The sequence below is a fragment of the Trichoplusia ni genome, chromosome 15, assembly GCF_003590095.1.
Source record: "Trichoplusia ni isolate ovarian cell line Hi5 chromosome 15, tn1, whole genome shotgun sequence".
In the NCBI taxonomy this organism is placed as follows: Eukaryota; Metazoa; Arthropoda; class Insecta; order Lepidoptera; family Noctuidae; genus Trichoplusia; species Trichoplusia ni.
This window is the reverse complement of record NC_039492.1, coordinates 747,088-770,956: the sequence shown is the minus strand read 5'-3', so window position 1 is coordinate 770,956 and position 23,869 is coordinate 747,088. Positions and strand designations below refer to the sequence as shown.

General features: G+C 38.4%; 2 protein-coding genes across 7 annotated transcripts in view; one reads left to right on the top strand and one right to left on the bottom strand.

Moving 5' to 3' along the window:
• The first annotated feature begins 176 nt into the window (after positions 1-176).
• Positions 177-7,512, top strand: LOC113501550 (prolactin regulatory element-binding protein). The gene is made up of 7 exons (XM_026882746.1): positions 177-509; positions 883-1,235; positions 3,671-3,809; positions 4,236-4,393; positions 4,865-5,108; positions 5,434-5,593; positions 7,172-7,512. The coding sequence occupies exons 1-7, from the start codon at positions 375-377 to the stop codon at positions 7,255-7,257; spliced, it is 1,275 nt and encodes a 424-aa protein (XP_026738547.1). The 5' UTR covers positions 177-374; the 3' UTR covers positions 7,258-7,512.
• Positions 7,513-8,304: 792 nt separating this feature from the next.
• The window catches only part of LOC113501547 (nuclear factor of activated T-cells 5), a 68,449-nt gene continuing 52,884 nt past the window's right edge, over positions 8,305-23,869 (bottom strand). For 3 of the 6 annotated variants that reach the window (XM_026882736.1, XM_026882737.1, XM_026882740.1), the window contains 11 exons: positions 20,164-20,361; positions 19,385-19,726; positions 19,076-19,175; positions 18,539-18,721; positions 18,083-18,296; positions 17,644-17,831; positions 16,978-17,149; positions 13,864-13,985; positions 13,345-13,497; positions 12,024-13,218; positions 8,305-10,925 (listed from right to left, as the gene is read on the bottom strand). In XM_026882736.1, the coding sequence (XP_026738537.1) occupies positions 10,852-10,925; positions 12,024-13,218; positions 13,345-13,497; positions 13,864-13,985; positions 16,978-17,149; positions 17,644-17,831; positions 18,083-18,296; positions 18,539-18,721; positions 19,076-19,175; positions 19,385-19,726; positions 20,164-20,361 (2,941 nt within the window). In that variant the 3' untranslated portion in view covers positions 8,305-10,851. Of the gene's footprint in view, positions 11,563-12,023; positions 13,219-13,344; positions 13,498-13,863; positions 13,986-16,977; positions 17,150-17,643; positions 17,832-18,082; positions 18,297-18,538; positions 18,722-19,075; positions 19,176-19,384; positions 19,727-20,163; positions 20,362-23,869 lie in introns of all 6 variants that reach the window. The other 3 variants (XM_026882739.1, XM_026882738.1, XM_026882741.1) reach the window with 3 other exon arrangements.

Genomic DNA, 23,869 nt, shown 5'->3' with positions numbered 1-23,869 from the left:
GAGTTTTAAGAATACTTGCCAATTTATGGACGATTGTGTAATCACAAAGATTAGATTTTTCATCGAAATATGTTTCGTAAATTAGAAAATTAAAGATTGTGTGTATAGTGAACAAAATAATAACAAGTTAGGTTTATCTTATATCAAACTATATTCGTACACACCTAGTTGTCAAAATTGACTTTTGTCATGTTGGAAGTGGCAAAATCTTTCCTAAAGTTTTGTTCATGATTCTCGTTGTTTAATCCATATTATATTAATTTTACGATGATTAGTTAATTAAAATGGTTCTGTGTGGCTACCTTTGACATTGTGAAAGTGTTATTTGTTAGATATAGGCTCACTGGATAGGTTAAATTGATGATACAGCCACTATGTCTCCGAATAGATGTGATGGTTTGCTGGCGAGGGTTGATTTTCCGCTCTATACGCTACAAACACTCACAAATCGACACGTAATAGTTGCGGGTGGTGGCGGAGCTGCTGCAACAGGCGTCGCTAATGGATTTGTAAGTATAAAGTAGAAACAAACTCGGAATTACATGATGCCGTTTCTTGCAATAGTAGACGTGTCAGCTGCTCACCCAGACGGTTAATAAATGCACATCTTTTTGGATTCAATTCATAAAACTGTAGTTGTCACATTTCTTAGAAAAAACCCTCGAAAGTTATACATAATTTTCCAATAGAAATGTAAGTGTTGGTTCAATGATCACTACCTTGTTTTAGTAATTAGGCATTTCGTTACGATCACTGATTCGCGGAAATGTAGCGTTAATTGAATTATCATACCCGTGAGTTTCGCCTTAAGCTGAGATTATGAATAAATTATAACACTGAATAGTTTATTATGAGACTAAACAATACAGCATTTGTTTCCAGGAAATATTTGAATTATCACACAATGGCACGAGATTTATTGCCGAAGAGGTGATGAGGCATGAAACTGGACCAAATGTAGTCATGAACTGTTCTGTGAGGAGCAACCAGAACAAGACATACTTGACAGCGGGTCAGGAGAGCCACTGTCAACTGTACAAAGTGAATATACGAATGGTAGATGCAGCAGAGATGCGCCGCGGCAGCTTCAGAGCGGAGAACGGGCTCGTGAGGAGGAGGCGCCGCACTGTATCAGAGAATGATAATATATCTAAGAAAGACAGCAATAGTAACACCACGGAGAAAAGAATATCATTTGAAATAAGGCCTAGCGACAGTGTGCAAACAGATTTCAGGTAAATATGAAGGTGTAGGTACATTTATTTGCTCGTAACTACTAAGCTACCTTCCAATTTTTTGTTAAAAGTTCTCCAAGTTTGGTGTTTAGTTTTGATAGATGTTGTTTTACGAATATTAGTTGTTTATAGTGATTAATAAGTGAGATATTTCAAGGATTAATATATCTAAATTGTAAAGAGTTTTAATTTTAAATATACAGCCTAAATGGGTCAAGGAAAGTAGCTCACTTTATTACAACCAAGTTTTAGGCCTAATAATACCTTTATTATTGAATATATAGCTTATAACTTAACATAAATATTTTTAAATGCCAATTCTCTCTCAACATAATATACATAGGTCTCAAAGTATTGATAACATAGGTTACTGCATTTTTTAAGCCTTATTGAATAAATCATATTATTCACTATGGTCAAGAATCATTCATATTATTAATAGTAATGACCCTCCAATTTACGATTACTTTGTAACTCATTATCTAATCATAAAATAATTATGAAGGTAGTATATATATTAAATGTCAGCATGACGCAATCAACAAAATTATATATTAGTTATAATACTTTATATATTTACATATTATAATCTGTCTGTTAGTCTTAAGTAGTTTTAGGTGCATTATTTCAACAGGCATTGTTTGGAATTTTTAATATGCATTAGTTGGTTATGTTGTTCATGCTTCTCCCATTTTCATTCTGACGGAAAATAATACAGCACTCATCCTCTGCCTAATTCTTTAAAATTTGCTGGCACAGCAAATTTGCAGGGTCTGTAATTGTTTCTGACTTTTTGTTTTTTACCACCTTTAAGTCAATATTATGCAGTTTTTAAAACATGACTCATGACCATAAATTGTATGTTTTCTTTAAGAGTTATTTGAATGGTATTTTTAGCATGAAGATAAGACCACTTGTTTTAACCAGCCTAGTTATAAACTATTGATAAATATTTTAACCCCATTCAGATTATAGATTAAAGATTTCTTATCAACTGCATAGATAACAATGACAAGCATCCGTCACTTTTACAGTAAAATGATAACAGATAAGACATTATTACTTAGGATTACCGATTTTCTGCTACTTAACGTTAATTACACGATTCCCGATCTAGAACGCGGGTCAGTATACGCGTTTCAAAAACCAATCAACGCCATCTATTGGAATTCATGAGTGACACTTATTTAAGCATTGAATGTATTATTTGTTCAAAAACTGGTTGATTTAAGGTTAAATTTAATGATTTAATATTGTTTTAATTGAATTATTCAATTATTGATATATGGAATATTTACTAATATATGGAAGGATAGACAAACCTTAAGTGGGGTTTGTCATGATACTTTTGGTTTATACCTTTTTCGGGAACTGTATGGTTACAAATATATGGTTTTAAGGTTTCAAATGAGAGACTAATAATTAGGTCCATAAAAGTACCTAAGCTATGTAAAACAGTGGCACGTAGCTCCCTCTTTTACGCTTAATTACGTATTTGTAGCAATTTAAATGCAAGTACAATAAACAAATGATAAGAAAGTTCATTATCAAAGTCCTATTTATGTTCTTAATCGTGATCAAGGTTCAATTTTTCGACACGCTTATAATTTGATATGTAAGCGTGGTTGTTAATCTTATTGTACATATTTGACTCATTTCCTTTTGATAACAATATTACGTTGTGAAAAGACATAAATATGAAATTTGCTAGATCTAAAATCTGATTCTGCCTTCGGTTCCACCCGCATGGAAAATGTCGGTTATAATCTAACAAATTACTTACGTGTTTCGGTTAACATAAATTGTAGTTGACATTTATGATATAAGCTATTCGAACAACGTCAATTTTATTCAAGTTGTACCAAGTAGAACTTTTGTAGGAAACTATTAATTGATTGGCCTGTGGTCTAGTGGTTTATGGCCCTGATTGCTATGCCGGAGGTTTTGGATTCGGTTCTCACGCAGTACAATAGTTTGTGTTACTGCGACCCCTGAGTTTGTTTAACATTTCTTTTCAGGGTAGTCAGATTGGAAATGTCGAATACAGTGTTCTCAAAAAAATATGTAAAAGTGATGATATATCCTACTTACTTGCAGAAATGATTACATTTCATTTGTGATGTGCACAACTATTAAAAATGTACATAAAACATTCTAGAATTTTTAAGCTATGCTTGTTAAGTTGGCTAGTACTCATAGTACAAGCGTTGCTTAGTTGTATGAAAGGTTTTACAGCACCCCAATTCACTCACTCGCCCGGTAATTTTAACCTCAATAGGCCATCGATCGTTTCACTACGAAGTATACTTCTGAATACTTCTTGATATAATAATAAATTCATTTATTTCAGACAAATTCTATATTATGTTAGTAAACAAAAACAATCTAATAACGCTATTGTTAGTAAAATAACTGAAAAAAACGTTATGTTCCAGTAACGACCCCCTGCAGCGGGTGGTGCGCATCAGCCACAACGGCAAGCTAATGGCGACGGGCGGCATCGACGGCAAGGTGCGCGTCTGGAGCTTCCCCAAGATGGAACTACTCTACGAGCTCGATGGACACACTAAAGAGGTTTGTAATATTAGTATTTGTTATTTAGCTAGCAACACCGCTTTTCTTAAACTTAACAGGAGACTAATAAGAATGTGTAAATTGTTGGGAGGCCCAACGCAAATGACTTGAATTACGGCGTCTGATTTCCTATATCATGTAACAATGGATAGACGCGTAAGGAGCGGCGCCGTTTAAAAGTATGTAAATGTGGGAACCACCTTTCTCGATACATATATTGACTTGAAGTTTTAAATTAGAGAACTGCGGGTTCTTCATTACAAAATGTGCTGATTCAAGTTCAGCTAATTTCAAGTGTAGTGGACTAAGAAATTGTGGAATAGTTCAAAAAGATCTTTGGCCAGCAGTGTTACATCATACACCAAGAGACAAAACCTTTCATGTTCAGAACTCATTTTGATATTCATTAATCCTCTTACCCCTCAGATCGACGACCTCGACTACAGTCCGTGCGACAGCTCCCTGGTGAGCATCGCCAAGGACGGGCTGGCGCTGGTGTGGGCGGCGGGGGGCAGGGCGCCGCCGCGACTGCGCATCGTGTGCACGCCGCCCAACGGGAACAAGTACCTGTTCCGACGGTGTCGGTGGGTACTACACACATTACTAAGATCAGGCCTGTAGATACAGACATTTGCTGTCCCAGAAGAATATTTTTTTGCACATGGATATTTTGATTTTTTTTATAGAAGTGGAAATTGTTTTCGTTCTTATAATATTAATATTTGTCATAACGGATTACAGTTATGGACATCATACCCCTGCCCTTATCCAGATTATTTTATTTGTGATCGGCGCATTATTTCTTTTTTTCCATACGTTTCTATCGGAGGTCATCTGACAAGAAACACGTTTTGTAGCGATATCGTCTTTTACACAATCCGCCTATCGTTTTCTTGGTCGTCCTCTTCCTCTATATTAATCCACATCCATACTCAACAGATTACAATTATGGACAAGTTATTAATTTTTGAATTCTCGTCTCGTCAATTCAGTTTTAAAACAATTTATTATTTATCCAAGTACCTTTCTAGCTACCATATTATTTACTATTCCAGGTTCGGTCTAATAGAGGAGCAGAAGGACTCGTTCCGCATGTTCACGATAGCCAACCCGCTGTCCCGGTCGGGGCGGCAGCGCGGCCTGCTGCAGAGCTGGGCGGGCGCGGACGGGGCCCCGCTGCGGGCCGCGCTCGCGCAGGAGTCGCTGTCCGCGCTGGCCGTGCGGGACGACGGACGCTTCGTCGGCGTCGGGACCATGTTCAGTGGATCCGTCGATATTTATATCGCATTTAGTTTACAGGTGAGGGGGAGTGTTGATATTTTGCTGGTGATGGGGAGGGGAGGGGTGGCTGAATTGAATTTCAACTTATGCCTAGCTTATGCTAGGTTGCAAATTAGTTGCAATTAGTCAAATAAAATTGTCGAATTAACGAAAAAATGTCGACTACTGATTTTACCCCAGAAATGGCTTTCAATTAGTCTGTTACAGACCCAATAGTTTACCTTTTTTTAACCTATGGCACCAAATCGTATATGTTTAATTCAAATCCTATTTAAATGGATTATATTTTAAAAGACTCTCATGTAATAGTAACGTATAATAACACTAATTGTTCGTGTGGCAGCGCGTCCTGCACGTCCAGAACGCTCACCGCATGTTCGTGACGGGGCTGGAGTTCCTGCCGGTGCGCGGCTACGGTCCCGCCATCACGAGCCGCTCCGAGGCCGCGCTGCTCTCCATCTCCGTGGACAACTGTCTCTGCGTGCACTCGCTGCCGCATCGGAGTGAGTACTCATGTGTTATGACCTCAACGGCACCTACACGCCTGTTTTGTTACTATACTATATAATAATAATAATATTGTAAACCGAAAGACAGCGTCCTGCTGGAGAGTTTGTTATGCCGTTTTTTCTCTCACAGCAAAAACACTTAGGAAGCGCTGAAGGGAGCGCGAAACTGGGAGCTGTCCAATGTAATCTGACCTTCAAAAAGTGCTACTTAGTAGACTAATTTGATGACTTTTCAATTTGATTGATAGATAGCCGAGTGGTTGTGGTCACCACGCATTTTCACTGAAAGCGAAGTGTCGTGGTTTTGATCCCCGCAAGCGATTGTGTGATCCACAAATGCCTGTCCTAACTCTGGGTTTCTACGCATATGACTTGCATGTTCGTAATATCACGCGGTAAAGGGATTAAATTGCAGTGGGAGACTTTTCGTGTCCTTGTTAGGGTTCCGTACCTCAAAAGGAAAAAACGGAACCCTTATAGGATCACTTTGTTGTCCGTCTGTCCGTCCGTCTGTCCGTCCGTCCGTCCGTCCGTCTGTCAAGACCCTTTTTCTCGGGAACGCGTGGAGGTATGAAGCTGAAATTTATATCAATTACTCAGGTCTACTGTCCCTTGAAGCTGTGAAAAAATCAAACTTCTAAGGCAACGCAATCAAAAGATACAGCCGTTTATGCCGCAAATTTTCGACACTTGCAAGGGAATCAAAACCTACAGGGTGCTTCCCGTGAACTCAGAATCTTGAAATTTGGTACGAAGCAACGTCTTATACCATAGATAAAGGAAAAATTACAAAAACCATAAATTTTTAGTTACATCACATAATATTTTTTTTTTTATAATTTTAAACTTACTACCTATTTCCTCATAAACGCGTAGAGGTATTAAATTGAAATTCATACCAAATACTCAGGTCTATAATACCTTTAAGCTGTAACAAAATCAAACTTCTATGTCAACGCAATCAAAAGAAACAGCAATTTAAGCTGCATATTTTGAAACTCGCAAGTACTCGCAAGGGAATCAAAACCTAAAGGGTACTTCCAGTCGACCTAGAATCTTGAAATTTGGCATGAAGCAACGTTTTACAATCGAGTCATATATATTTATATGACTCGATTGTTGTAATGAACGAACTTTGTAAACCTTGCAGGTTTGTACGGAACCCTCGGTGCGCGAGTCCGACTCGCACTTGGCCGGTTTTTTTTTATTTCATTTTATTAAAGCAAAATCCTCCCGTTAGCTATTTCATTCTCTGTCTGGATGGATGTAAGGGTTTCATAAGCATTGGACTCATAGACACAAAGACACCAGACTCGGATAAAGCATTTGTCACTGTGAGCAATGTTTATCCTACGTGGAAAACCCACTTCGACACGTTGGGCATATTAGGTTTGGCGTGGTGACCATCACCACTCGGCTGTCCGTGCAGTCTAAAATGCGTTAGAATGCCATTTTTTTTCTAATCTGACAGAAGACCACTAAAATACCACGATTCTATTGAAGTATCAAGGGAGCAATTAATTTGTTTGGTATGCTATGTAAGCATATTAATGTGTATCTTTTTGTTGCCAGGTACTGTACCTGCCTGGGTTGCCATCCTACTTATAATCTTCGTCCTATTCTGTACCTTCACTCTATGTTCTTACATGGGCATTTAACGGTATATAAATATTTATTGTAAACTTAAAATATATAAAAACTATTTCAATGTAAGTATTTTGGGGTTATGTTTAGTGTAATTTTATTGTAATAGGCAATTATGAATATTACGCTCATATACATATTATGTATGTATAAATAGGAATAATTGAATTAAATGAGGTGCAATGTTGCAATACCTGTGGATTTTATTTTGCATGATACCTCAATTTCATGTAGTTTCCAAGATGGAAGAGCTAAAATTATTAATCTAAGGAACTTTTTATTTACGGGACAACCTCGTGCGAAGAGACTGGGTACTTATTAAATGGGGACACAGGTCCAAAATAAGGTCTTGTTGAGTTTGGATCTAAAATGAGATGATCTACCAGGTGCCATCCTCCCCTTTTCTATAGAAGAACAGACATGGACGTCCAAGACAGCTACAAAACTTGTAATTTGTGGTAATAAGATTAATTTGGGCAATATTGGTACAATTATTTGCAATCGTTACTATGGGAAATAATTACATGAACATTAATAAAATTATAAGGGTTGTTACCGTCTTAAAAAAAAAACCTATACAATATGCCGTAATCGTGTCAAAAGCAGTTAGTAACATCGAAGATAAACGATCAAATCACGTGTAGTGTTATCTGGGATCAGAGTTGAAGACAGCTGTATCTAGGTTGACGATATAGGTCAATCTATCAAGCGCTGTCAAATTCGACTGCTCGTAAATTACGAGTAGGAATGTTTGAATATAAATAGACCCGCATTTATTGATTTGTTGGTATTTGCAAGTTATATGATAGATAATACCAAGAATAACACTGCCAGTAATGATCGCTTAATTTTCATAAATAGAAGGAACGATTTTTACAGAACATGACGACGACACGACTAAAGTAATTGCATACTAGTTTGAGCCGTCGGTGTCGCTTCTAGACTAGCTCGAAATGGCGTATGAGTTTTTTATTCAGATCGAGTCAAATAAAAAGAATTCGACGCTATGACTATTTTATAGAGACCATTGGTGCTGTATAGTAGGAAATAAAACGAGAAACTATTTTTCATAACATTTATTAATTACATCAAAACAAATAACATAGTTGATGAACGCGCGCTCGGCGATAGCACTCATCGATTTAGACCGACTAGAGATCTATCAGTGTACGTAGATACGTGACATACTTCAACGTAACATTTACGTCGTATTCAAACGAAGAAGACAGTTAACTATACATACTACAACAAAACGCACTTCAAAATATACAAATCGAGGTATGAGCAAACCATTATATCGGTACATAATAAACATTTTAGGACAACATAATTTACTTTATGAGTTCAACTACAATATACGAAACTTATATTAATACAGCAACATTTAAAACCAATTTTCTAATAATAACACAAAAAATATACTATATAACACACAATTAATGAACAAACTCAGTGTTTAACTATCTTCTCCTTTTCAAATACTCAGGTAGGTAAAACTGGGCTGTTACCGACACGAGGCTAACTGGCACTCAGTACATTAACCAATATTTATTTATCAAAATATCTACTTAAGATTATGTTTACAAACATCGATACTACCTACGTACAATTATAATAGAAATATATATACAATATTTGTCCAATTAACCTCGTGGTACTGAATAGCCCAATTTTACATCATTCAAATCGCGTTGTGATAACGGTATGCGAATGTTTCACAAAATGGAAGACAAATAAAACTTAATAGAAACACCAAGACTGGGGATAGCGAAGGATACACTTTTAAAAACGTTTGCTTTGACGAATAAGAGCTTGACAGTTTCGCGGTTTGTCCAATCTTAGTACTTTTACTAAAAAATGGTGTCATGTAAATTAAACAATTTAAAACATATTCAGAAACACTTAGGAGGAAGACAAAGGAGATTCCCAGTATTATTTTACATTATTTTATAGTTTTTATAAGATTTTTCTTTCGTCATTGTGTTCGGATACGCTTGACCCTCTTGTTATGTTAATAAATATCTAACTTTATTTCATTCTTCATTCCTAATGACTTTAGTATAAATATCTTTGTTTTATAATTCGATTCGTTTAAACTTGTCCAATCACAATGACATAGTTTCGCACCAAAATTATCATTTCTGGATAACATTTTTCATATTGTATATTTTTGCCTAGGATTGCATAACATTTCATATAAAATATCTATCCGTCCTTATATTGCGTGCATTTCATATCAGCAGCTAATATATTTGTATAAAATGTTTGTAGACATTATTGTATAATAATGTCTACAGTATAATGCATCTGCACCGTGGTCCCAGATTAAAATACTGTATAATGTAAATCTTTTCAATTTAATTGACATATAGCTGCCGCCATAGTTTAAAAAATGTTGCATGTTAAAAATGGCCGAAATGTTATTAAAAATATTTTTGACTTATGGCAACTGTATGTCGCAAAGGTCTGTGTAAATGTCCTAAAGGCACGCTTACATATGTTGTCGGCCGAACCAATCGTTGATAGAACTCTATCGATATGCTCCATACACTAACATATACCTACGTTTACATTTATTTAAATGGCACAAATATGTAGCATTCGACTCTATAAAAACTCATTTAATAATAATAATAAATGTTCATAACATAATTTTAATATACTCTTTGCTCTAACATCACATCAGTACAATTTCCTTACACTTACGATATAATTAACTACTACGTTGAATAATATGTATATTTCAGTTACATATCACAATCATATACAACATACAAAAATATATTTTACATTAGTTGAAGTGGTCAGTGTGTTCACTTGTACACCAAGCTTGAGTGGGGTTATTTCGTTGTCCAAAATCATAAATATCGTTAAAGCTTCTATATATATTATACATAGTTGTGGTCGTTGGACTTAGCGATTGTTCCTATCAATATATAGATGGCGTGGCGGTAAGGTTTAGACTATTTACATAGAACCAATCACTGTTAAATAAAATTAATATAAATAAACTTGTATTATTAGTGACGACTAGATATGCTTAAAGTTATAAACTAGCTTCTTTTTTTCACTGAATCATAACGTTATTCGTGCTAGTATTGCAAGCCGGTGGTGATCCGTTGTTTCATGGATGACCACCTATATAAGCACATCTGACCGTAACTCCTTAAAGTCAAGATTTAAGAAATATGACTGAATTTAAAAAGCTATGAAAATAACTCATAAATGCTTCGTGCACTGTTATAAAATGCTCATATACCAGTAATATTTCCTATATCCTAACAGGGTTAAAATATTGTTCTAAATAATTTAGGAACCCGTAAAAGAAATGATAATTTTGTATCAGTTCAAAATTTTTCAGGCCTTTTTGGGGATACGGTACGAAATTTTCCTATAATATTCCTAGCATGGTGGTAATTGATTGGATTTAACTTATAAAAGCTAGATAGACCGTGGAGCGGTCGCTTAGGCTAGACGAATGCGTCAGGATGCATCACATGCGAGTGGGAGAGAACTGGTTCGGCAGCGAGACGACCGCGAATGAGGCGAGTCTGTCCACCGTCCGAATGTTCGCAGCAACACCGTGCACGGGGATAATGATTCATACATCAACAGGTATAACTGACGCAGTTGTTGCTGTAGAACGTCGTCCAATTCTGAAGTTTCACTAAATTCACGTAATCTGACGGAGACAAAATTATAAATTGGTAAATTATCATTTCTCGTACAGATGGGGGTTATGTCCGCTCAACGCCAGAGTGTTACATAAATACTCACACACGACTCTATATACAATCTATGTTCGTTGCGTGCATGCATATGCAGTACATACTTACTTACATATCTCAAATACATTACTCATACAATAGATTCCGATAACTTGGAACCATTGGACGTTAAAACATACATAAATTCATAATTCTACTAATAAATATAGGAAATCTATCGTCTATGGTCGGAGCAGATACTTACGTTAATTACATAATAATAAGATGTCTGGTATATGAAAAATACAAGAGGCCGCAATGATTCCAAAGCGCAATGTTCAACCAATTGATTTGCCCTGTAATACTGACTCACACGAGGATCGACTGCGGTCCACACATATCAAACGAAAGCTTGTCTACAACACACATGCCATCCACACTTACGTCCGAGATTATATTATCTAAGTCTACAAACATTATTCCTACATAGACATCCATTAAAAATTCACATAAAAACTGCGTTTGAGCCCTCGACACACACAAATGCATTCAGTAGGCTAAGTGTTCCGCTTACGAGAGTCCGGAACGTTCGGCGGCGCGGGCCAGTTTACACTGCAATAAATAAAATTGGTCATTTGTTAGAAACAACGGTTGTCATTTATTTATTGTAGCGTGATCGATGCAAGTCGTATTATATGGGTAATCAATTAAAACACAATTTTGATTCACAACTTCGATCCAAATATACCAAACAAACAAGATGACTTTCACAATGTTGCCTAAATGTTACCATTTAAAAAAATACATTCTTTAATTGGTATCATTTAAGTAAGCGATTGTTAAATTATAAAATGTGCAGTTATTATAAGAATGTTTAATAAATGATATAAAAGAGAAGCCTCGTTAATCCGAACCCTGATAATAAAAGCGTTTATATTCACTGTACTTAAAACATAGAAAACTAAAGCTAAGTATATACATATATACAGGACGCAGCGAGACGCTCGCGATCCCCTGCGGTCGGCTTCGGATTAATGCGGCCGCCTAGTTGTAGTATACGTCCATGTACTCACCCTGGTCGAACGTGCTGGGGTTAATGTAGGACAGCAGGTCCTGGTCGCTCATGTCCGTGAGGCCCTGCACGGGCGCCGTCATCTCCTGCGTGACGGCCTGCGACACGGCCTGGGACACGGCCTGCGACACGGCCTGCGTGACGGCCTGCGACACGGCCTGCGACATGGCCACGAGCGGGGCCTCGCCCGCGCGCGGGGGCTCGGCCGGCGGCTGCTCGGCCGCCGCCGCGTCTGTCGTCAGGATGTTAGCCGTGTTGATGGCTGACGTCACCAGCGCGTTCATGGTCGTGTCCGACGTCAGGATCTCGGCCGCAGCGTTCAGGATCATCGACTTGACAGCGGCGGGCGGCGTCTTCACTGACGTCAGCTGCACCTGGTCCTGGATCATCATGAGCTCGTCCTGTGAGGGCCCGGAGGGCATGACGATACGCTGCGAGCTGTCGCACAGCATGCTGGGCGACACTTGTGGGTTGAGGATGACGTCAGGCGAGATGGCGGACGCGGGCATGGGCGGTAGCAGGTCGGCGGCCGAGCTGCGGCCAGCGACGGCGGCGTTGGGGCTGAGCAGGATGTCGGACGCGTGCGAGGCGGCGGACGGCGAGCCCGACGCGCCCGACAGGTGGTCGTCCACGCGCGAGTTCACCAGCTCGTCCAGCTTGCTGCTGTCGGGCAGCATGGCGGCCGTGGCCTTCATGGCGTCCTCTACCAGCGCCTCCATGTGCGCGGACTGCTGCGCCAGCCGCTGCTCGATCTGACTTGTGCCCATTTCTAGCTTGGTGATGGCTCCGAAAGGGTTGAAGCTCTCTTCTTGGCTGCTGTTTTGCATCTGGTTGTACACTATCAGTCTTTGCTCGTTGCTTTGAAGGACGCTCTGTTGCATCGTTGTATCAGTGATCATCAGTTCTGGGTTGAGGACCTTCATATCTGTCTCCAGAGGGTCGACGGATTTGGAGGAAATGAGCTGTCTCATGGGATCCATCTGCTGCATGGGCATGATGTTGGGGTAGATCTGCGGCGCGTTCTCGTCCGAATTGAAGATGGCGGCCGTCACGGTCTCGACCATCTTATCAGTCTGCACCTGGTTCTGGATGGCCTGCAGCTGCTGCGTGAACGAAGCGAGGGGGGATGGCGGCTCGCTCTGTGAGGGCGTGGGTGGAGACAGCTTTATGTTTTCGTACCCGCTTACAAAGCCAACCTGATAAAAATTGTGAGATATTAAAAGTTGTAAATAATAAGTAGACACGAGTATTTATGTTTGAATTGAACTAGAAGCGACGTGTTGTCAGTGAGGAGTACATATTCCGCGATGTGTGTGGCATACCTGGGACTGGTTGTCGCGGGCGATCTCGGACTTGAGCCTGAGGTCGACGACGCTGAGCTCGTCGGACATGGCGAGCCCCTTGTCGGGCCCGTCGGCGCCGCACGAGGACTCGCCGCCGTCCACCAGCGAGTGTTGGCTCGAGTCGTCCGATACCTGACGTAACATATGATACTTTGGAACCGTGCAACTACAGTAATGACGTCTTATGAGCGCCTGTAATTGATGTATATGAAATGAAACTCTATAGATTTCATGACTTAGTTTATGTACTCCTAACGCTAAGATTTTCTGAGAGCTGATTTTTTATTTTCACCTGTGTCTGTTAATTATCAGTATTATAAATAGATCAGCAGTTATGTTAATATAAAAAGAACAAGTAAGTATACAAATGTGTCGCTTTGAAATTAGTGTACAATTCAGAATTAAAAAATATTTTCTACAAGGTGAAGAATTTGTATTTCAACTTTAGAGAATTGTGGCTAAGCATATGTGTTATATGTCGTGTTGATGGTTACACACCTCGCTCTTGAGTCCGACGGGCGAGTGCGGGTCGGGCACTATGATGGAGGGCCTGCGCGGCGGCAGCGCGGGCGGCGGCATCATGCCGGCCCACAGCAGCACAGGCCGCGCCTCCTCGCCACCTAGCGGGGACACACATTACTAGCTGCTCGGGCCCGCCTGGCTGCGTGCCGCCCTGCCCGACCTCCGTCCCAACTGGCCGCATGCGCTACGCCAAATATGCCTCACAGCAGACCATAAACCTCCCAATGTATAATTTTAACTAATATAACGTTCAAAAGTATATCAGGGATCCTCCAACTGATTTGCTTGAGGTTAAACTAAGTGATCTAATATCAAGAGCGACGCTTTATGGTCTTTTTGGGTATTGCCAGACATATTTCCCGCAGTGAATGCTTAAATATCATACAATCATATGATTTTTGTAGTAAAACAATAATTTATTCCACAATATACAATAATACTACACTAAATCTTTAGTAGTTTTGGTAGCAAAGAATAAATTATGCAAATTATGTGATTTAATCATGTTTTCAATGAAATGAAATCTTTTATTACTAAACATTTACAATATATTTTTAAGTATAAATTATTCTTTTATTTAAATCAATCGTCATTTTGTCCCAACGCACGAAAAAAAATTCATTTATGTATTGTAAAAATATTGATTACATCAGTACTTCTATATTTTTGTGTCTAGGTTCCTCACACTGGGCAACCAGTATTATATTAAGTAGCTTCAGATGACACATCAAGTTTTTGTTCAATGTGTCAAATGAAGCTGTAACATGCATTAGAGCTCAATCCAGTCCGAGTCAAGACCTGGACGAAACCTCCCCTATAATGGAAAGCCACGATACGCAGTCCATTGCTAGCTTCCTACATTTTCGTAGCGTTTTCGAGGACGTTATGACGACATATTTGAAACATTTTCAATGTTTATCAAACCTTATTCAGAAAGAAATAAAGTCTATACTTTAATTCTAGGTCTCTCGCAGCCGAGTTCTCTTGGCATTGAAATACATACTTTATTCTGATAAAATAAGGATGAAAATACATTGGTAAAAAAACTTAAACTCGTATAGACCAGTTAAGACGGAGTTACACAATCAATACATAAAGGGCCGGCACAAGTATATACTATCTAGGTGTGGGGGGATGTGGAGTCTGTCCTACGAGAAGGTCAGTGTTACTGGCAAGTGAGCTCTGTGTATAAGTATATAGAGTTGATATTCCATTGGACGTTGCGTCGTCTTTTGGACTTTTTTTATTTTGTGTTTATTATGTATTGAGTGTTCTGTGTCGTATGGTTTTAATGCACTGTCGATGACAATCATATTTCGTTAATTGCTTATAGTAATATTGGTAAATTAGACCTAAATATAGTATGTAAGTAGGTCATATTAATGAGTTAATTGTAATGATGTAAAATGAATAGAATATATTTTTTTTACTTTCTTATTGAACTTAGAATTACCGAAGCTAATATACATATATACTAAAACACATTATGTAAATATTGAATATATAAAATAATGTTATTTTTCTGCCTTTTATGACTTTATTAATGGAAATGGTCAAATAGTAACTCTCTCTATTTCTTATTAATATTATTATTTTTCAGAGATGAAGTATTTTATGGAAGTGGACATCGACAGTGATTAGTCGTCTGTTTGTATGAGGAACGTGTGGATGTGTGTTGTACGAGTAATGTAAGGTGTGTGCGTGTCTGTCGGCGTGTCTGTGTGTGTCAGTACCGTGCTGGCGCGGTCAGCGGGCAGCGGCGGGCGTCGGCAGTGCTCGCTACCTAGACAGACCTAGCTTGAACAGAAAGGGAAAAAAGAAAGAGTACGCAATTCGCGCATCAGTCGTTTCTTCCAAATATTCTCTATAAATATATCTTAACTTTGAGTAAACTATTTTAACCGCAATACTGTTATATACATGCTTAAGTAAACATAAGCGGTGTTAGATTCAAGCAACATGTTGTGGCAATATAATATGCAATAGACAATCAAATGGTTTCATATTTAGGTGATTGTATCGCTCACGTTTTTATTCCTGCGAGATATCGAGACAACTCTAAAATATAACAAATATATTTGATTATATAAATTATAATTTACTGAACTGTATCAATTAAACTGTTTATTTATATTATGTACTGCTGTATAAAACCATGTATAATCGCATAAGTTATAAAAAAGAAAGCGATACACAATAAAGCTAAATTAGACTAAATTAATACCAAAGCAAATTGTGTTTTAATGCAATGTTTATAAGGTTCCAAATGATAAAATAAGATAATGTTAGTCAGTATACAATGGAATTAAGCAATATTAGATATAAAGCAAGTACTTGATCAGTTCTTAGACAATTTCGAACATATATTACGTACATGCATGGACAAAGTTTTATATACATTTTGATTATTCACTAACTAGTATTGAGTATTATAGTTTTTAGTGCGTGTACGCAAACATAGAACAAATTGTTTTGTGGAATTAGGCGACAGACATTTTTGCTGAGACATTTTGGTTTTCTAATTTGTTACTTATTGTTAAACTTTGTGTGGGTAAGTATTGGACCATTCTAGTAAGTACATAGTTATCCTATAGCACCTGTTATTGTTTCGTAACCGTAATCTTACTGTGTGTATTTTCGTGTGTAATGTCTATTTATTTGAATACCTATAAATTAATCAAGAAAAGTAAAACAGTATTATTATAATTAGTGATGATGAAATAAGGATGTATTAAAAGGGCAAAGCGGATTACTAATTGAATCTAAAATGTATATTTGATGTGTCAATACTAATTTTATTTAATATTTGAAATTAACTTTGTCCACAACAAATTAAAAACATACTAAAAAGGGATCTTAGTGCAGATTCTAGAATGCCATACAAATAAAGGGATATTTGTGGGGTGGGAACATTCCGTATTGACAGTAAGGTACCTCGGCCGGGGTTACGAACATGAACAATGAAGAAACACAAGCTTTGCGGTATATCGACAGCAATTTGGTATTGCACACAGATATGAAGCATGTTCCCCGTGCAGACAGACATGACAGTGGTACAGGGCGGTACAGGGCGGTAGGGGGGCGGCTCACCTTGCGAGGGGTGTCGCGCGGCGTGCGGCGGGCCGGGCGAGTGCGCGGGCGGCGTGTAGTAGAAGGCGTGCGGCTCGCTGGCCTTGCCGCCCGAGCGCACGAACACCTGCACGCGCACCGCCTCCGCGATGTCCGCGCGGCAGTACGCCGGCACGCAGCACACCAGGTGCGTCTGCAACACAAGCGAAACATGTACTCACTGCTTTACAACTTTTCCCCGCATTACGGCAGCAAATACCGGTAGTGAATCAACACTAAATATTAACTACTTCCGAAACAATTGTGTAAGTAGACACGCAAATGATGTATAAATAATTTAACACCTAATTCAATACGGAATTTAAATAATTATTTGCATCAAACAATTAAAATATACAAATTATTATACTATCTGATTCTTACTGAAAATATTTCATTTTCCCATAATTTGAGTGACTCAATGACTTTACTCGAGCGTTTGACTACAAAGACAATAGTAAATTCAGTATTTTAACTAAGTATAGATTATTTTAAAACCAACCTCCTTATCACCCAATATTAATTAATGAAAAACAAACTTAATTTTTTTAGATTGACAACATATTTTAACATGGCTTTACTTAAGAACTAGGAGTACCACAAGGGCTGGTTTTGGGCTCAAATTAAAATACAATATCGTAAGTATACCTGTTGTAAGAACTCTTTGTCGGGGACGACCTCCTCCTCCCACTGCGTGCGTCCGTCTTGTCTCTGGCAGAACACCACTCTGGTCTCCTTAAGGAAGTTCTTGCCAAGGAGGTACAGTTCTAATCCACCAGTCGCTGGGCATGATACTAAGGATTTGCGGCACACTTCCGGTACGCCTGGTGGTTGTGCTATAATTGACAGAATGATTTAGTTTCATACAATTTACCATTCCTCACCAATTTCCATTGATGTCCTATAGGATTAAAATTGAAATTATTACATATTTCATATTAGGAAAAGAATATAAAAATACAGAAATTATCTTGGGAAACAATGAAAGGAAAATATGAGATAAGTTAGAGATTTTTAAACAGTGTCAGCAATATCACCGTTTCGTGAAATGCTACTGAAGCTGCAGTTTTAGTGAACAAGTACTCACTGCATATAATTTGTGTGGAGCAGACTTGCAGCGTCTCGGGGTGTCCAGCGGCGTTGACGATGTCGGTGCGGAACACCATGCGGCAGCGCGTGGACTTCTTCTTGCCGCGCGACAGGTGGGCGGCGCCCGCTCCCGCGCTGGCCGCGCCCGCGCCCGCGCCGCCCGCGCCGCCGAGTGACTCGCCGAACCTGTGCTCTACGTCTACGTTGCGTTCCTACAAATAATCATTTTTATTAAAATGTGAAATTAATATGACGGGTGTTTTCAAAAAAGTTCTCAGATTCTTTTGATCAACAATATCTAGAAATTCAGCTTCTTAGGGATCATTACAATTTTATTATGATATGTATTTAAGAAAAGGGGCATGCTGGGACATTCAAATAATATTTCATGAACACCAGGACAATTTCATAGAAGTGAATTTTCGTTCTAAGGAAGAAAAATTGCCATAATCACCTTGAGTATTCCTACGCAGTCACAAGTGACCTGCCAGTTCTTGGCCGGCTCCAGGTCGATCTCTATGATGACCGTGCCGTCCTCCTTCCTCTCCTTGCACGGAGTTGAGTTTTTGCCTGAGACGCGGCAGGCTTGGTAAAACATGTGCGGGGCGACTCGGCCTGTGTCTGTTCCTATAAATACCTGGAAACAAAAGGAACCATGAGAATACTGACCAGAAAATAAAACATAAAAATTGCGAAGTTATTTACGAAGGCTTGACTTTTTGTACAGAGACTGTCTGATGACGAATACTGCATCGATGTGTATCTCGCTATGAATGTAAAGTTACCCTTCTCAATTACTACCGTGGTAAACCCAACCACAACAGTTTATCAAGATTAGCTTTCCACTCACGACTTGATCTTATCCATTGATTTATCGTAGTTCTAAACATCGACCTTCGACATGAAGATGTTAGGGTAGATATGAGCGACATATAAGGTATCAAGCGAAATCAGAGTAAGAGGATAATTAATATCTTGTACGCCAGCTTACCTGCAGTACCGCTGGTTTATCGTAACCAACTAATTTGACTGTTGGGAAACCATTCCCTGAATTGTCTTTGACAGCGCCTCGGCTGCCTTCAGTCTGATATCTGCAAAAGAAAAAAGAGAATTTCGTAATCTACTTTCATTATTAGGAGGAAATGGCTGTAATGATGATGTGAATGTTTTAAGATGGAAGAGTCGTCATATTAATAGGTAAATTTGCCTCTGAATATAACTTTCTGTCTGGGTACTTGATGTATTGAGATCATCTTTCTGATCATCTTATCACCTGATAAGTATGGCTCGCGATATTTACCTCGCTCTGTGTTGTGTTTCGGGTTGGCACAATATTTGCAGCTCCACCGTACCGTCTCGCGACCGGTTGGACAGCGGTGCCGCTAGCCCAGGCCTGCCACCTTGCGTCATGGCTGCTAATGCCCTTCTTCTCGCCATAGCCTGTGCTAACTTTCCACCATACTTTCCTCCTAACTTGCCTCCTAATTTTCCTCCAGCACCGACCAATTTTCCCCCGCCGGGGTACTTGTTGGCTAGTTTGCCCCCACTCCCTAACTTCCCGCACGATCTGTACGGATCTTGGAACCTTTTGCCGGCTGTTTCTGCTATGTTTGGTCTAGGTATACTGCAACCCGCTCTCATTCTGCAAAAAGATAATTACGTAAATTATGAATTGGGGGTAATTTACAAAGCAATGCGTCATCACCGCGTAATGAACAAGAAAAAATCATATGACAATGTAAACATATTAACACAAACTTTTGTAAGTAGCCATCAGTGCGTCACAAATATACGAATACGAACGATGCAAACACTTACATGCGATGAACATGCAGATATAAATGCCCGTCATACGCTAAGACAAGCATTTCATAAGCATGTTTAATGATTATATTGTTTAAGTGGGTATAAAAAATCCTTTTCAAATGAAAACCTCAACACAGGACACTCTGGAGCCTTCACGGTCAGCCCAAATCCGTAAAGACTGCTCATTTTGTGATAATCCAATGGCGGGTTAGGGACAGAGGTTACCTTCAATGAGCATGAGAAGAACGTTCTCTAACAAAAATGATAACGTACACAGGATCGGGTAGGGCTGGTGCGAACGACGAGGCGGGAGCATCGGGCACAGCGGATGTCACCGTCTCGGTCACGCCCGTCGCGTGGAAAGCGTATGCGTCGTTTGCGTCGTCGCATTCTAGCTTTACCGCTGAATCTGTCTCGCCACGTCGCCGTTTCAACTCCGGGTGTTCCCACTCCTCCAAAGTGTCCGATAATCTGCACACGCCAGTTAAGGCTTTAGTTAAATTTCTAGTTTTTGAAGATACTGCCATCGTCAGTCTTTCGCGATCTGATGTATTCGGCATGCAATTCGATAAAGGTATACGCCAAATGAATGGCGGGCGTCAATAGATTCTTAGGTTAGGCTGGATTTTGTATAAGGTAGAAATATTGCTTGAGTTTAATATTTTAAAGTTATAAAAAGGCCTTGAAGTCATTTAAGGGGCCTTAAATAAGATCAAGCAAAGCAGTAGATACCAGTTGCAGGGAAAGACTAAGTCGTCATTTAAAGGTAAAGAAAAATTATATGTTCTATTTTCGTGTACATAGTTTTATCAACAGTTGGATACGATAATGAATTGTTGGGCGCCAGCGTAAATCATTACTTTCTAATCCGAAGAAGACGCCAAGAAAATCTATTGGCACCATACACAAGATATTCAGAACAAGGTTTTTATTACTACCTATTTGTCTGGTAACGAAAGTATTCTAAATTGTCACTAATCTTCGACAACGAATAAAAAGCAGAACATAATGAGCTGAAATGGATCGAGGCATTTGAGACGGTAGGATGTATTAATTACTCTTATGTTATTATTGGCTAAATGGTGAAGTAACAGCGTGATAGGCGACTCACGCGCACGTGCGTCGAAACGTGCTAAAAATATATTAGCGAGTGTGGCTTTGAGGTGTGTTTGCGCAGCGATGAGATCGTTTGATAGATCTTGAGGAAGTCTGTGTATAGCGCAGACTAGGATGTAAACTGTTCAATTGGTGATCACTGAACTAAATTGGCCAAATTTATTTCTGTATACATTGACTAAAATAGAGCTAAATTCAATATCTTTGTTAGTTGTAATAGGCAAAGAAATTAACGACTTACAGAAATTCTACATGAAAAAGAAAAACAAACGAAATCAGAGTATTGGAGAAAATAAAAAAAACAGCGCTTAAAGGAAATTAAAAATCTTTGTATGAAAACATTAACAACAAAGCGACTTCTGGTCACCGTTTGAAGTCCGAACTAAATAGGCTTTAATATGAAGTACCAGGTTAGCATTATACACGCAGTTAGACACAGCAGTGATAATGACTAATCTATAGAATGCAGAATGTTTTAATTAAATACAAATGCTAATGACTTCAAGGGACCATCACATCGTGATGGGCGTACCGCGGAAACTTCTATGACATGGAAAATTAATAGTTCCATCATCGTTGACGGAAGTAAAAGCTTAAATAACTACACGGTGAGTTAAGTGAAAAATTGTGTAAGAAAGTGTAATTTTCATTCTAATAATTAAAGTACACGTTGACCTTAACGCAAGAGAGAGGTCCGACCTAGTGAAGAAATGTAAATGAAATAATTTGATAGCCGTTGCGATAGTGTTAATTTACCGGCTTGATTTCTTCATCGGCTACCTAAACCTTCTAATGTGTTTTATGAGGGATATCAGATTCTGTGTGTAATAGTTAAAATATTAATATTAGTTGTTGCACGCCCTTCGGAATTAACTTTCACGGAGTGATTTACATCGTCGTTATAAATATTTATGTAATTCATTTAATTTTAGTTTCAACAGAGATTCTACTCAATACCTACCGTAATCCAATTTTATTGCTGGTTTATGATATACGATAAAAGAAACCAACAAGAACTTCTTTTGGTTATCTGAAGGCCTGAAGCTGTCACTACTAGGTCTGCTAAGCTGTGGTAGCGAGACGGCACAATCAAACCAAATCAAAAGTTTCATAGCTGAAACATTTTGGATCTACGTGACCTTGACTGGAGAGTAGACCTTGACCCATTTCTATTCGTGTCAAGGTGGTCGGGGAGCAACGCTAGCATGAATCACAGCTGGATATCATGTATCGACACGTGAGTTACAAACGTGTTATCAGTCATCACCGATCTCAAAGCATTTGATTGCTGGCCAATTGAGGATAGTGATCGGATTCTGGTGCGGGAATTATAGATTTAATTTGCTCTTTACTTTCTACATTTTTTACAGATTGGATGTAAACTGTATCTAGGTGTAATGGGACTTTGTTTTCGAATTCGACAGCTTTTGATGTTCTATATTTTTTTTTGTTTAATTGAACTACTTATTTTTTTATCTTAAGCCAAGTAATTCAGTATATCCCATATGACATTAAGAACATTTATTTATTGAGTAACATTCCAAAAATGTTCAAATCAAACTGTCTGCACATAAAACGGCATTCGATTTAAAACATTGTTTAGTATTTTACGCAATTGATTGTTATGTAACGAGTGTTTATGTTGCGAAGTGACGTCATTACGTAATATGTATTAGGTATTTACTTCAATCGCGTACTCGGCACTAGATTATGTTCACAAGTGTGGATAATTGTACTCGACTAATTATTTGTTTATAAATATTCACTTCTTAGAAGACATTTGATATGGGAAACGCTGGACATTTCCTATTATACATAATATACATATTATAGATAGATTATGGAATAACGAAGAATTATTAGCAGATAAGTAATAGAAAACTATAAAATATTTCTAGTCAATTTGTTGTTTTGAATATCTAATACATGTGGGATAAGACTACCTTTAGAAAAATAAGTTTCAGCTAGGCTGATCGATGAAGAAATTAAATTCAACAGCAACAGCTAATTTAAATGATAATCAAGTTCCAATCCGAATAACGTATCTAGTCAAGGTAAAATCTTTTATAGTACGCCGAAATTCTGACATCCGTCCAAGTTGAAGAATCGATAAAAATCTAGTGACGATAAATCGAAGAGTAACTACTCGATTGTATCGATAAGGACGTGTGCGCATCCGACTCCTGCGCGTACAGACGTGCGCTGTCAGTTCTATATCTAAAACTGGACGGAGGTCGTATTGAAAAGAATTCACGTAAAGTTCTAGCTATCTGATGTTTCGAGCTGTTAAAACTGTGAGTAAGCGCTGACTTTAGATATTGTATATCGCAAATTATTGTAGATAAACGTCATTTATCGCGTTTGATTGTCTAGGTCGCGATTTATTCAAGTTAGGCACCGCGCAGTAATTATAACATCTTTAAAATGATCTCCCTTTTGTTTAGAATTAAGATTATTTAAATTAAGACTTTTTTCATTATTTCGATAGCTTTCAGATCAACAACAAGCATTGTCAATAGCCCAGTTATCAAGCGGCAAAAGCTTTGGCGCCTTAAATATCGAGCATCTAATACATTCATGCGGATGCAAATTTACTCATACATATTGGAGCTTAAAATTATACAATTTATGTTCCACAGTTGATCCAATATATCTCATGTCTGGTACTCTGCTAATAAACTTGATCATGAAGTAATTTTCGACGAAAATGTAGTCATATCGTTAAATAGAGCCTAGTAGAAAAGAGGAAGTGCAGTTTTTGGAAAGTATTATTAACAAAAATGATTTGATAGCCTTAAGTACCCAACCATAAGTAAGACGCCACAGTAGTCATATAGGTGTTAGAACAATGCGGCCGACACGA